This window comes from Squalius cephalus (genome assembly GCF_949319135.1).
Source record: "Squalius cephalus genome assembly, chromosome: 1".
Taxonomy (NCBI): Eukaryota; Metazoa; Chordata; class Actinopteri; order Cypriniformes; family Leuciscidae; genus Squalius; species Squalius cephalus.
Genome location: NC_137122.1, coordinates 9,752,282 through 9,767,462, shown reverse-complemented (window position 1 = coordinate 9,767,462; position 15,181 = coordinate 9,752,282). Strand labels below are relative to the sequence as shown.

At 40.1% G+C, this 15,181-nt stretch overlaps 1 protein-coding gene across 2 annotated transcripts in view; it reads left to right on the top strand.

Moving 5' to 3' along the window:
• The window catches only part of LOC307162758 (uncharacterized protein), a 117,091-nt gene extending 112,588 nt beyond the window's left edge, over positions 1–4,503 (top strand). For both annotated transcript variants that reach the window (XM_079878332.1, XM_079878331.1), the window contains exon 3: positions 1,502–4,503. In XM_079878332.1, coding sequence (XP_079734458.1) covers positions 1,502–2,979 — 1,478 coding nt within the window. In that variant the 3' untranslated portion in view covers positions 2,980–4,503. The remainder of the gene's footprint in view (positions 1–1,501) is intronic.
• Positions 4,504–15,181: the final 10,678 nt, after the last annotated feature.

Sequence of the window (15,181 nt, the reverse complement as noted above, 5' to 3'; positions counted from 1 at the left end):
AGAAACTTTGTGACATTAAAGGAGAACTCCGGTCAATTTTAACATTGAGCTCATTTTTTTGTAAATTTGGAGTGCTGTCAATACAGAGAACAACGACAAAAATTGGTGTTGCCTACACCGTGTTATCCTCTTTTTAAAATTTGCACCCTGTTGACTTCAATGGGGCAAGTTTTAAACCTGCTTTTGGCCTCTTAACATCCTTGATGTGTCATTACAAGTGCACAGCTAATGTGAGTGATTCCTTCAGAGTGAACGCGGGTCAATCTGACTGCAGTAGATGTGAAAGATATGTATAAAAATTATGTTAATTCAGCCAGTGCACGGTCCACAGTAGTCGATTGTCGAGTCATAGGTAACTAAGCAACATTGGAGAACTCGTCAATCGACTACTGTGGACTTTGACCGAAAACAGGAAATAAATACAGGTACGTGCACTGGCTGAATTAACATCATTTTTATCCATATTTTTCACATCTACTGCAGTCAGATTCACCGTGTTCACTCTGAAGGAATCACTCACATGGCTGGGCACTTGTAATGACACATCAAGGATGTTAAGAGGCTAAAAGCAGGTTTAAAACTTGCCCCATTTAAGTCAACAGGGTGCAAATTTTAAAAAGAGGATAACACAGCCGACTTGCGCTCGCGAGAGTTTCAGACCCACGTGACTTCAGCATGACATCAGAGCAAGGCGGACCGCACTCGGACACATTTATAACCAGAATGCATCTCGCGCTGATTCCCGGCGATCGGTTCTGCGCAGATTTTGCTCATCAAGCCTATTTTTTTCTTGAGTAACAGGGTTGAGTGAAACATGTAGGACAAAGATAATGCTAATAAAATAGATAAAGCCAGTTAAAGTTATGGCCACTCTACACTTTGAGCTTGTGATGTTTGAAGCTGCAACGGCCATGAAATGACGTCACATTCTGTTCAACATATAACAAATAATAATAATTCAAAATGTAAAAATAAACAATCCACTCCACTTGAATGCTAAACGCTTGTGTTATTTCTCACAGGGTAATTCACTTGAGCTTGTGTTTCTGGTGTCCCACTTTCACATGCGCATGAATGGAAGTCAGTGCAAGGAAAAGTCTACTGTGAACGGCCATTAATAATTAAAATGTTTTAGTCAAATAAATACCAATCTCAAAGATGGTGTCAAAAATGGCAGTATTGTATATTTTAATGTTAATATCATGTTAGATAATTGTGTCATTGATCAAGTAATAGTTCTTGCTAAAGAAACAATGGATTTGTGCCTATAATGTTTTAAAAATAATAATTTATTGAGGTAAATTTACCGCATTCATGGAAAGTTTCAAGGACATATAATTTATAAAAAGGCATCAAATTATCATAATATTTTATAGCAGTTGTCTACTTTCTACTATTACAGCAGGGCTCACTTTCATGTCCTTTCACTTTATATTTCTCTCTTTGAATTATTTTGATGTACTGAAAATTAAATGTAATCATTTTTTTCTTTTTCTGTCAGGCCTGATGGAAGTGAAGGAGGAGAGTGAAGAACTGAGTGAAGTGAAGGAGGAGAGTGAAGAACTGAGTGAAGTGAAGGAGGAGAGAGAAGAACTGAGTGAAGTGGAGGAGGAGAGCGAAGAACCGAGTCAAGTGGAGGAGGAGAGTGAAGAACTGAGTGAAGTGAAGGAGGAGAGTGAAGAACTGAGTGAAGTGGAGGAGGAGAGTGAAGAACTGAGTGAAGTGAAGGAGGAGAGTGAAGAACTGAGTGAAGTGAAGGAGGAGAGTGAAGAACTGAGTGAAGTGAAGGAGGAGAGTGAAGAACTGAGTGAAGTGGAGGAGGAGAGCGAAGAACCGAGTCAAGTGGAGGAGGAGAGTGAAGAACTGAGTGAAGTGAAGGAGGAGAGTGAAGAACTGAGTGAAGTGAAGGAGGAGAGTGAAGAACTGAGTGAAGTGGAGGAGGAGAGAGAAGAACTGAGTGAAGTGAAGGAGGAGAGTGAAGAACTGAGTGAAGTGAAGGAGGAGAGTGAAGAACTGAGTGAAGTGGAGGAGGAACATCATGTCAAACCTGGAGATAAACCTTTGAGTCGCTCAAAGACTAAAAAGACATTTTCAAAGAAAAGAAGAGCCAAGAAATCTTTCACCTGCACTCAGTGTGGAAATAGCTTCACAACCAAACATAGTCTTAATCAACACCTGAGAATCCACAACGGAGAGAAGCCGTACACATGTGATCAGTGCGGGAAGAGTTTCAGTCAATCATCATCACTTAATCTTCACATGAGGACCCACACCGGAGAGAAGCCGTTCTCATGTGATCAGTGCGGCAAAACATTTCTTTGTACATCACACCTGAAGACACACCTGACAGTTCATACGAAGGAGAAGCCGCATTCATGTTCGGTGTGTGGAAAGAGTTTTTCACAGCTGCCTAATTTACATAGACATGAGAAAATACACACTGGTGTGAGAGAGTACATGTGCTTTGAGTGTGAGAAGACTTTTACTACAGCGTACAATTTAGAACTGCACCAGAGAATTCACACTGGAGAAAAACATTACAAGTGTTCACACTGTGACAAGAGATTCAGTCAGTCAGCAAATCTGAAAAAACATGAGAGGATCCACACTGGAGAAAAACATTACAAGTGTTCACACTGTGACAAGAGATTCAGTCGATCAGCAGATCTGAAAACACATGAGAGGATCCACACTGGAGAAAAACCTTACAAGTGTTCACACTGTGACAAGAGATTCAAACACTTAAATGGTCTGAAAGCACATGAGAGGATCCACACTGGAGAAAAACCTTACACGTGTTCACACTGTGACAAGAGATTCAGTCTGTCATCATCTCTGAAAATACATGAGAGGATCCACACTGGAGAGAAGCCGCACACGTGTTATCAGTGTGGGAAGAGTTTCTCTATTAAAGCTAACCTGAAGCGACACATGAATATCCATGCAGTGGAGAAACCACATCACCGCATGCATCGTTAAAATAGTCCAACAGACTACAGTGGCTCAACCTTAAGTTTATCAAGCGATAAGAGTACTAGCTATTTGTGTTTATCAAGCGATGAAAATAGTCCAACAGACTACAGTGGCTCAACCTTAAGTTATCAAGCGATAAGAGTACTAGCTATTTGTGTTTATCAAGCGATGAGAATACCCCGCTCTCCCACACGTAATATTTGATTTGACAGTTTATCAACGGCAATCAGAAAATTCAACTGAAAATAAATACTGGTTTAGAAAATATTAAGCACAATTTCCAAAATCTTATGCAATGCCATGTGCTCTAATATAGATGGTATTAATACCAAAAATATGGTATTTGCATGGATTAGACAACACAGTTCTGTTCCAATAAATAAAAAATAAAAATCACACAGACATTATTTAATAATTTAACATTATTTTATTTACTTTACTTTTTACATTACTTTATTTTCAACACAAAATTAAAATGAAATGTGTGTGTGTGTAAACATGCTCAGCATGAAATGTGTCTGTTCCTGTGGGTTAACTGCACCATCACATGTGTTATGCTCTGCTCTTCCGCAGAACAGCTGCATTCTTATATTGGGTCCCTTAGAAGCTGGATTGGGTCCCTTAGCCCTACAATCTATGAAAAGAAGTAAAGAGCCTAGGCGTCATTTTGGACTGTGACCTGAATTTTAAGTTTCATATTAATCAAGTGACAAAAACTTGTTTTTATCATCTGAGAAATATAGCCAAGATTCGTCCTTTTTTAATATAGACTTATTTTGCTGCGGTATACAGTGTTTCCCACAGGATTTTGTAAGACTATGGTGGGTGGACATTGGTTCCTCTAAGACCATTTTGTAAATTTTATTAATCTGGTGCTTTTTGAGAGTTCAAGATGAAGAGCTCCAACCCATGTTCGGTGTCCAAAAGTCTGTATATTGACTTGTACCTGAACTTTAACGGGGGCTCTAAAGCTCATGCGCTAGACGTGCAGATCAGCTCTAACTTCACCTGAATCTGCTGTTAAAAATAAATCATCCACACGCCAAGCGCTCTAACCTATGATATTCTCTGATTTAGATTATGATCATCACATTACAATTACAAATTACATTACAATTAAATTACAAATCTTCGACTACACCACCCTGGGAATTTCACCCAGAGATTGTAATCCCAGCACAGGTTCCCCTCTAAAGACAGTAAGAAATGGAGACACAGGTATTTATGCAAAATTAAAAAAGTTTATTATAATTTATAAAAAACCTAAGGCACAAAAAGGAGACAAGCCCCAAACATTCAAATATAATGAAAAAAGTAAAGGAAACTGTGGCCTCTATTAAGAGGCACCCTCGCAAAAGATACCTACGTTACCCTCACACACACACACACACACACACACAATGAATGCTCACAGCACAAGGGCCCCAGTGAAGTGATCAGTCAGAGCACACGGTGTTAAATGCAGATGCACAATTAAATTCAAATGAATCGACTATGTACAAAATAAATCAACATATTTACCAAAGAAAACAGTTCAAAACAAAACAAACAATTCAAAAGTAGAAAAGGGGAAAGAGGACAAAAAAGAGGAAGAAGCAACAACCAATTAATCCTACTACAAACAAAAGCTCAAGCTTAAATGCGAGCGCAGATTAGTCACGTCACATAATTTACTATAATGCGGACAAATGAGATTATCTTATCATGCCACACATTCATTGGACAGAAATGCTCAAGCAGGGAAAAGCAGGAAGTGCAAAAACAGGCTTATCATGGAGATCTTTCGTAGTGTCAAATCAAGTCATCTTCATTTACATAGCGCTTTTAACAATGTAGATTGTTTCAAAGCAGCTTTACAGAGATAAACGTTTAATTTAAGGCAGGATTTCTCAAACTCGGTCCTGGAGGGCCACTGTCCTGCACAGTTTAGCTCCAACCCTGATCAAACACACCTGAGCAAGCTAATCAATGTCTTCAGGATCACTAGAAACTCACAGCTAGGTGTGTTTGATCAGGGTTGGAGCTAAACTGTGCAGGACAGTGGCCCTCCAGGACCGAGTTTGAGAAACCCTGATTTAAGCTAAAGTTATTGTTCATTGATTTGCTTCCGTCGCAACGATCATTTGTTATTAAATTAGGGGCCGCTAAGACGACACCATTCTCTTTACACAGACTTTAAACGCGATCCTGTGAGAAACGCTGATGGCGTTCACATGCGCATTAAAGGAGAACTTGGTAACTTTTTTAACTTAATAAAACTGTCTAGAAATCATTTGGATGGTTAAACAACCTGTTCTGGTGATATTGGTGACTTTCCCCGCTCCCCCCAGCGTTCCCAGGCGGAAAACCAACCTTGCAACTTGGGGACTACCGTCCCGGCAAGATAGAAATTGGAAGTCTTGTGAGAAGCGAGAACGAGCGCGAAACACGAATTGCTTCACGGCAATTCGACATAAACACACACGCATGTATGATGTATTACCACCAGATTACCCACCTCGGTAGACAAAGCTCCACACTATACAGTTGGCTTTCTCCGATCACAACAAACGCACATGAGCAGCGGTAGAGAGGGGGAGGAGGCCACTGCAAGTGAGTTTTTTACGACCGTGTTGTGAAATATACGCCCCCCCACAGCTGTAGGGGGAGCTTGTGGGGAAAACATGCGACAACAAAAGGGAAAATCAGCGAAGAAGTGACTGGAGTTCGCTAGAGTTGCCGAGTTCTCCTTTAAGAATTGGTTCTATAGTTATGTGCGTTTGAATATATGTGTGCGGGTTTGATATTCCCTACAAACCAAGCCTAAACAAATTACTGGTCTTTCCTTATAAATTTTGATACAGAATTTTATTTTATTTTTTCTTTTCGGGGTAGGTATGCAATTTTTTTTTTTTTTCCGACAACGCTTTATCTGTAGAGTGGGAAAGGGATCCTCCATAGGGAGAGACTAGTTAGCACTTCAGCACTGCGTTGTCATCAGGTCCAGGCGAAGGTCCTTCATCAGATCTGGATATGGCCTAGATCCGGCAGGCTGCGAGAAAACCTCGGGATAAACAAAGACACTAAAATTAGCATAGATGCCATTCTTCTTATGATGTAACGAGTACATCAGGATTTATGGGAAGTGTTCCCGGTTCCAGTTGACCTAATCTATGCAGCCTAACATTGAATTATAGAAGTCTATAATGTATTATGTGAATGCTAGGTAAAAAAAGATGTGTCTTTAATCTAGCAGTGTTGACAGAACTGGGCTAATATGGTCATACTTCCTGGTTCTGGTAAGAACCTGAGCTGCTGTGTTTTGAACTAGCTGTAGTTTGTTTATTAAGCATGCAGGGCAACCACCCAGTAGAGCATTACAATAATCTAGCCTTGATGTCATGAATGCAGGAACTAATTGTTCCGCATTTGTCAATGAGAGCATATGACGTAATTTAGATATATGTTTAAGATGGAAAAATGTGGTTTTACAGATACTAGACACGTGACTTTCAAATGAAAGATTGGTATCAAAGAGCACACCCAGGTTCCTAACCAACGACAAAGACTTAACAGAGCACCCATCGAGTGTTAGACAGTATTCTAGGTTATTATGTGAGGAAGTTTTTTGTCCAATAATTAGAATCTCTGTTTTTTCAGAATTAAGTAGTAGGAAATTCGAGTCATCCAATTTTTTATATCAGCAATGCATTCCGTTAATTTTGTGAATTGGTAAGTTTTTTTTAGGTTTTGAAGAAATATAGAGCTGAGTATCGTCGGCATAACAGTGAAAGCTAATTCCATGTTTCCTAATGATATCTCCTAATGGTAACATGTACAGAGTGAACAGCAACGGTCCTAGTACTGAGCCTTGTGGTACGCCATACTGAACTTGTGATCGATGAGACATCTCTTCATTTACTGCTACAAACTGATAACGGTCAGATAAGTATGATTTAAACCATGCTAGTGCAATTCCACTAATGCCAACATAGTTTTCTAGTCTATTTAAAAGAATTTTGTGGTCAATGGTGTTAAACGCAGCACTAAGATCGAGTAACACTAATAGAGAGATACAACCATGATCGGATGATAAGAGCAAATCATTTGTGACTCTAACGAGTGCAGTCTCAGTACTATGGTACGGTCTAAATCCGGACTGAAAATCCTCGCAGATATAATTTCTTCCAAGAAGGGAACACAGTTGTGAAGATACTGCTTTTTCTAATATCTTTGACAGAAAAGGTAGATTCGAGATCGGCCTGTAATTGACTAATTTTGTATGATCAAGTTGCGTTTTTTAACAAGTGGTTTAATCATAGCCAGCTTAAAGTTTTTTGGTACGTATCCTAGAGACAAAGACAAATTAATGATATTAAGAAGAGGATCTATGACCTCTGGAAGCATCTCTTTCAGTAGCTTAGTCGGTATAGGGTCTAACATACATGGTAAGTAAGTAAGTAAGTAAATTTTATTGTCATTGTGCAGTAGTACCATACAACGAAATTTGCTTGTGCATCCTCTAAGAAAACAATGCTCACATTCATATACACATTCACACAATAAATATAGTTAAAAATAACAGGGCATCCAACATTACACTTAAGTTCCATTGCATAAAGTCCGTTTCTATAAAGTGCAACTGTGCTGACTTGGGAGGTAGGAGTGTATAATTGTTCAGTTCTGCAATGGCCCTGCGATGAAACTGTTCTGCAGCCTAGAAGTCTGCGCTCTAAGAGCCCGGTACCGTTTGCCAGATGGAAGCAGGGAGAAAAGATGGTTTAAGGGGTGTGTCTCGTCCTGTAGAATGTTACGTGCTCGGCGGAGGCAGCGGATCTTAAAAATATCATCCAGTCGGTGCAGGGGAAGTCCAATGGTTTTTTCAGCAGATCTTATAACTCGATCAAGAGATTTCCTGTCCTTCCCTGTGCTGTTGGCATACCATGCAGTCATCCCATATGTTATGACACTCTCGATGGCACATCGATAAAAGATCTTAAGAAGCTCAGCAGGCAAATGGCTCCTTTTAATTGTTCTTAAAAAGTAAAGTCGCTGTTGCGCCTTTTTAACCATAGCGGTAGTATTTATCTCCCATTTGAGGTCCTCTGAGATCATGATCCCCAAGAATTTAAAACATGATACCTTTTCCACTTCCTCACCATTAATTATGAGGGGTTGAGGGTCCTCCTTACACCTTCTGAAGTCCACTATTATCTCCTTTGTTTTCTTAACATTCATGGTCAAATTGTTTTTGCACCATCCTGTCAGTCTGTCAACTTCATCTCTGTATGCATTCTCATCGTCGTTTGAGATTTCTCCCACCACAGTTGTATCATCCGCAAATTTTACCATTGTGTTCGAGGGGTGGGTGGAGATGCAGTCGTACGTGTAGATGGAATATAGCAACGGGCTCAACACGCAGCTTTGCGGTGCTCCAGTGCTGACGGACAGGCTTGAAGATTGGTATGAGCCCAGTCTCACTGTCTGTGGGCGATCTGTCAGGAAATCCTTTATCCACATACACAGGCTGCTGCTAAGACCCAAATCAAGAAGTTTAGTGACCAGCTGATTAGGAATAATAGTATTAAACGCTGAACTATAATCGATGAAAAGCAGTCTCACGTATGTCTTCCCCTTGTCAAGATGTGTTAGCGCTTTATGGAGGGCTGTAATGATTGCATCTTCTGTGGACCTATTTTCCCTATAGGCATACTGATGCTGGTCCAGGTTGATGGGAAGGACAGATTTAACATTCTCTGAGCACTCTTCCTGGGATCGCGTCCGGTCCCTCTGCCTTTACAGACCTAAAGCTGCATCTCACTTCCTCTGCTGTTACTGTAAATGTAAAATCTGTATCAGCAGGGGGGGGAGCAGCTCCATTATCTGGCCCTGATGTTTCAAAACGGGTATAGAAGTGATTGAGCTCCTCTACCAAGGAGGCATTGATGTTTGTAGTTGGTTCACGGCTGGCCCTGTAATTAGTTATTTGTTGTATTCCTTGCCACACACGTGTTGGATCTTTATTGGTAAAGTGACCCTCTATCTTTTCCTTGTATGCTGCTTTTGCCTGCTTGATGCCCTTTTTCAAGTTGTACCTTGATGTATTATATAGTGCTCTGTCCCCAGATTTAAATGCTGTTTTGCGCTCCCTCAGAAGGGCATGGACCTCCACCGTCATCCAAGGTTTTCTGTTAGGAGGGATCTTGATGCGTGTGTTGATAGTAATATTTTCAACACAAGTCCTGATGTAACAGAGAACAGTAAAAGCATATTCATTCACATCCTGATTAAAAAACAAAGTCCAGTTTGTTCGCTCAAAGCAGTCTTGTAGCTGTAGAGATGCGTCTTCAGGCCACCTCTTAACAGTTCTCACAGTAGTCTTCTGCTTTTTAATGACAGGTCGATATGCCGGAATCAGGGATAGTGACAAGTGATCGGACTGGCCCAGGTGTGCGAGGGGGAAGGCTCTGTATCCCTTTTTAATATTTGAGTATACACAGTCCAGTATGTTATTCCCTCGTGTTGCACATTTAACATGCTGATAAAAACTGGGTAACACTGTTTTAATTTAACATGGTTAAAATCACCAGCCACAATAAAAATGCCTTCTGGATAATTGTTTTGCTGTTTATCTATAGTTGTTAGTGCATGACCCAATGCTAAATTACGGTCTGCGTCTGGTGGAATGTAGACCGCTGTTACCACGGCGACAGTAAATTCACGTGGCAAATAAAAAGGTCTACACTTAACAACTAGCAGCTCAGGTGAGCAGTGCTTATAAATAACAGTAGAATTTGTACACCAGTCTTTGTTCACATATATGCACAGTCCACCTCCACGGCTCTTACCCGAGTTCTCTGTTCTGTCACTCCGATGTAATGAGCGACCCGCTAGCTCAACTGCTGCGTCCGGGATCCCCGGGTGTAGCCAACTTTCAGTGATAATTATCACAGAGCTGTCCCGTGTGGTTGTCCGGCTTGATATGTCTAGATGTAGTTCATCCATCTTATTCCCCAGGGATCGGGCGTTCGCGACATACAGGCTAGGAAGTGGTGGTCTGTTAGGAGCCCTCTTTAGCCTAGCCAAGACGCCCGACCTGCAGCCCCGCTTTTGTTTTCGTTCCCTCCGCCGTCTCCGGCGCTTAACATTCGGTGTAACAATCCATGGGGACGCCGGTGCTCTGGCTATTCCCGGTAAGATATTATGCGAGTGTTGAAAGACACTCGTTACAGGAACTTTGCATATTCTCCCGATATACAATAATTCCTCTCTGTTGTAGATTATATATGGTGTAACCCTGGAAGTCTTAACAACAAAAAATAATACAAACAGCAGCCACATAATGCATTGTTTTAAGGAGCACTGAGCCGCTGCGACTATGCGCGCCGCCATCTTGTGGTCTAAAAAGAAGGGTCATGATCATGATTTAGATGAATTAACGAGTTTGCAAAATTCTTCCTCTCCTATAGCAATAAATGAATCAAATCAAATTTTTCCTCAGGGAGACTACAATGCACTGCCTGATGTGATACTGTAGTAGACGGTTGCATATTTATTATTTTGTCCCTGATATTATCAATTTTATAAGTGAAGAAGTTCATAAAGTCATTATTGCTGTGCTGCTTGGAAACATCTGGGCTTGAAGCTTTCTTTTTCGTTAGTTTAGCCACTGTTTTAAATAAATACCTAAGATTATGTTTATTTTCTTCTAATAGGGTTGAAAAATAAGCAGATCTAGCAGCTTTTAAAGCCTCTCTGTAAGTAATTGAGCTCTCCTTCCATGAAATGCGAAATACCTCTATTTATGTTTTCTTCCAGTTGCGCTCCATTTTTCTGCAATTTAGTGCAATTTTTTTAAGGTGTTATCATCAGCTACTAATGCAATATGATGTCACGTTTTGGTTTTGTTCATGTCATGTTTCCATGTCTGTCATGTGATTCTCTGTTTGTCATGTGATCCTGCCATGTGTCTTGTCATTGGTTAATCGTCTGTTCATTGTTCACAGGTGTCCCTTGTCTTGTCATTAGTCTGTGTATTTAAGCCGTTTTTGAGTTCGTGCCACGTCATGCTTTTGTTTTGTTTTGATTTTGTAATTGAAATAAAGCTGCACTTGGGTTCTCTTTACAACTTGCCTCCAGTGGATCACTTTACATATGAAGAAACTTCTGAGCACAATTTGATCATATGGGGGAATGTAACTTTGTAGGCTAAAGAAACTTTGCTTTTCATTTGTTATTTAAAGCTCACTTGAAGTTCTTCGACACCACATGAAAACACTACTAGCCTAACTGAAAAAGTTTAAAATTTTTAAAAACAGGTGAACAGTCCATAATAAAATAAGGACAAATACACAAATTACAAGCAAAGTTACTAAACAAAGCTACAAAGTCTAACAGTAATATTCAGGTACAGAAATTAAGTATAGTTTCATCTTTGTTAAAACTGTAATTTGTTGTTTTATTAATATTAATAACACAGACAACAGTAGGAATATTAGGTGTCTGCTGTCACTTTAAGACAGAATGCACAGACTGAAAAAAAAAAACCCCGACAAACATCCGTTTTCTTTCTCACCTGATCTCTTATGACATAACCAAGAGAATATTTGCAGAGACGGGCATTTAGACACGTTTTTTAACATCATTGTGTGTGCATGTGTCCGTTCAAGGGCAAGGAAACGCAAAAGAGGAGTCAATTCGGTGTACAAGTGCTGTCTGAAACACACCTCTCTCTCTCTCTGCATGCGCTTTGGGTGAAGATAACACGCGAGTCCTGATTTTCGCCTCTTTGTCTGCATTTAAAATTGTTTGAATGTATAAATTGGCAAGAAAAAACCCATCCAAATAATAAACTTTCACTCTATGATGGTTAAATTTAGCAGTTAATCCGCAAATCACATGCGTGCTGAACCGTGGGCCAGCTGGTCCGTGTGAGAAGCCGTTTACATGTGATCAATGCGGAACGAGTTTCCCACATAAACATACTCTTAATGTTCACATGAAGATCCACACCGGAGATCAGTGCGGAAAAACATTTCTTAGGGCATCAGCCCTGAAGACACACCAGACAGTTCATACGAAGGAGAAGCCGCATTCATGTTCTGTGTGTGGAAAGAGTTTTTCACTCCGGCTATATTTACAAAGACATCAGAAAAGACATACTGGTGTGAGAGAGTACATGTGCTTTGAGTGTGAGAAGACTTTTATTACAGCAAACTGTTTAAAAAGGTGCCCTAGAATTTCAAATTGAATTTATCTTGGCATAGTTAGATAACAAGAGTTCAGTACATGGACATGACATACAGTCTCAAACACCATTGTTTTCTCCTCCTTATTTTATTCCCGTTTTTGAAAAACACCCTGAAAAATAGGCGAATCTCCACATAACACTGACTGTGACGCAACAGTCAGGATCATTAATATGTACGGCTCCAAAAATTTGCATATGCCAGCCCATGTTCAAGGCCAGGCGGAACTGCGCATCATCCGAATCATTTTTCTTCGAGAGACATCATGGCTTGCAAACGAGCGAAGCATGGCAGTTGCTCATTGTTTGGATGTACAAATGAACACAAAGGTTTTTTTTTTTTTAGTTCCTTCATCCGAGCCTCTGAAGAACCAGTGGGTTATGTGAATGTCTGATGTGTAATTGTTCAAGTTCAGACAGATAATCTTTCTCTCAAAGTCATTGAATACTGTTTATGCATCAGTAAATCAAGCCAGTGATTAAACGATCAACTTCACGTCGTTTCTCTTAGTAGGATGAAAATAATCTTACCTAAACTGTGATTAATATGCAGATAGCGATCAAAGAAAAATCCCTTTCCAATCGCCCAAGCTGTCAATCACACAGCGCGAGTTTATCTGGACACTTGCCAAAACTCGTTATGAAATCAATGACACTTTTACGCTGCACAACGAAGCTCTTACTGTACGTACATCATATTTGCATTGGTGAAATCATTAGTGAGAGTGCAGAAACTGCGTTGCAATGATAAGATCTTCATTCATGTGATCAACAGGCTTACACTGAAGTCTCACAGCAGCCAATCACAGCAGTGGGCGTTTACACTGAAGTCTCACACAGACACGCCCCTTTAAACAGAGTGTTCAAATCAAAGGCTAAAATCAGGCTAGGACAAATGCCTTTTATTTCTAAATTATAACAAATTTTGGTCTAAAAAACATACTAACATTATAAGGGCACCCCAGGAAACATTCTAAAATAATAAAATAATCCATGCAATGGCACCTTTAAAACTGCACCAGAGAATTCACACTTGAGAAAAAACTTACAAGTGTTCACACTGTGACAAGAGATTCAGTCAGTCAAGAAGTCTGAAAATACATGAGATGAACCACACTGGAGAAAAACCTTACAAGTGTTCACACTGTGACAAGAGATTCAGTCAGTCAACTTCTCTGATAACACATGAGAGAATCCACAGCGGAGAAAAACCTTACAAGTGTTCACACTGTGACAAGATTCAGTCGGTCAGAACATCTGAAAACACATGAGAGGATCCACACTGGAGAGAAACCGCACACGTGTGATCAGTGTGGAAAGAGTTTCCCTATTAAAACTCACCTGAAGCGACACATGAAGATCCATGCAGTGGAAAAAACACATCACTGCAGTCTGAGATCACGGTGAGTAGTTCATCTTTATGTGCTGAGAAACAAAATTTGAAATCTTGAAGTTAGTTTGGCTTGTGTGCTTTTCCTGCTGTAGCTCACCACTGTGAACTTTATTTTTCTTATACATTTAGTCCATAGAAATTGGCACGATTGGTATATGTTTTCACACAGTGGCCCTCATTTACAAAACGAGCGTACAACCGAAAATGGGCATTTATCAATATGGATGTGAGCAGTGGCTATGTTTAAATCTCACATCAGGTCTCAGTTCCCTTTCGAGGGAACTCGTGATGCATTGATGCCACTTTGGGAAGTCCCTGCGTGCTTGTGTCTGAAGCACATGAGTCAATTAGTCCCGTGGCGAGAGTGAACGTCACAGGCGGGTGACATCATGACCAGGAAAGGATAAAAGCACATCCGGTTAGAACCGCGCTAGCTTCTGTGCCTCAGCAAGCGCTCTGTGTCAAACTGGTTCGATGTGAAAAGATGGTCTGTCAACAGATTCTTACATTTTTGCATAGCTTAGAGGCCAATCAGCTTGTGTCATGTAGGAAACAATGTGATTGCTTACGGATCACGTCAAGCCTGCGTCATCTAGAGTTTCATGACCAAACTAGTGACTTATAACACAAATCATCTTCATGACATTAAAATAGATCATAATCGTGCACAGCAGTTGTTGACCAGATTTGATGGGATTAAAATGATTATTGAACTCATCAGCTTCACTTTTCATTTCATGTTTGTTTCTTATTTGAAATCTCACATGATTTAATGTTTCTTTTAGACCTGATGGTCGTGAAACAAGAAAGGAAAAACAGAAGCCAAAAAATCTGTCTCCTGCCTTTTGTGTAAAAAACACTTCACATGTAATTCAAGTCTGAAGATTCACATGAGAGTTCACACTGGGAAGAAGCGGCTCAGGCTTTTGCTCTGAAATCACAGAACATCTAGTTTATCTTCCACTTCTACTCTTCCATGCAAATACAACATAAACTTTCATGGATCTTTGAAACTGGACGCTTTTCTTTTCTTCTTCTCTTGAGATGATTTGGCTCTTATAAGTCAGTAAAGAGAGAGATCGGTCTCATTCGCTTTCACTGTTACTGATTTGTTTTGTATTTGCTTCAAGTAATAATCGATTAAACCCATTACTCATTTTATCAGCAACTCATTGTTACTGTCCGTTTTTATTTTATGCTCATTCTGCTTGAATCAGGAATAAGTTTAGTTCTGACCTCTTCTCTCACTTTGACTCTCACTGACCTCTTTGTCTCACTTTGATTAAGACAAGGATGTGATAGGATGTGAAAGACACTAAAGGACTATGGTAATCAGGACGGCCAGAGGTGACGACATCAACGACCCGCTGATCACAGGCTAATCTAATCAACTGTTGCCCATTGTTCACCTTAACCCTCCATTCATGAGGCCAAGCTGTGAACGACCATGGACTGCCCAAGGCCACCAAACCAGTTCTGGCTAGAACACAGTAGGAACAAAGAACCCTAAGAAACAGAAATGAAGTAATACATTGAGGAATATTATTTGCAATGTATAATATACAATGCCTCCAAACACCAACTTTTTC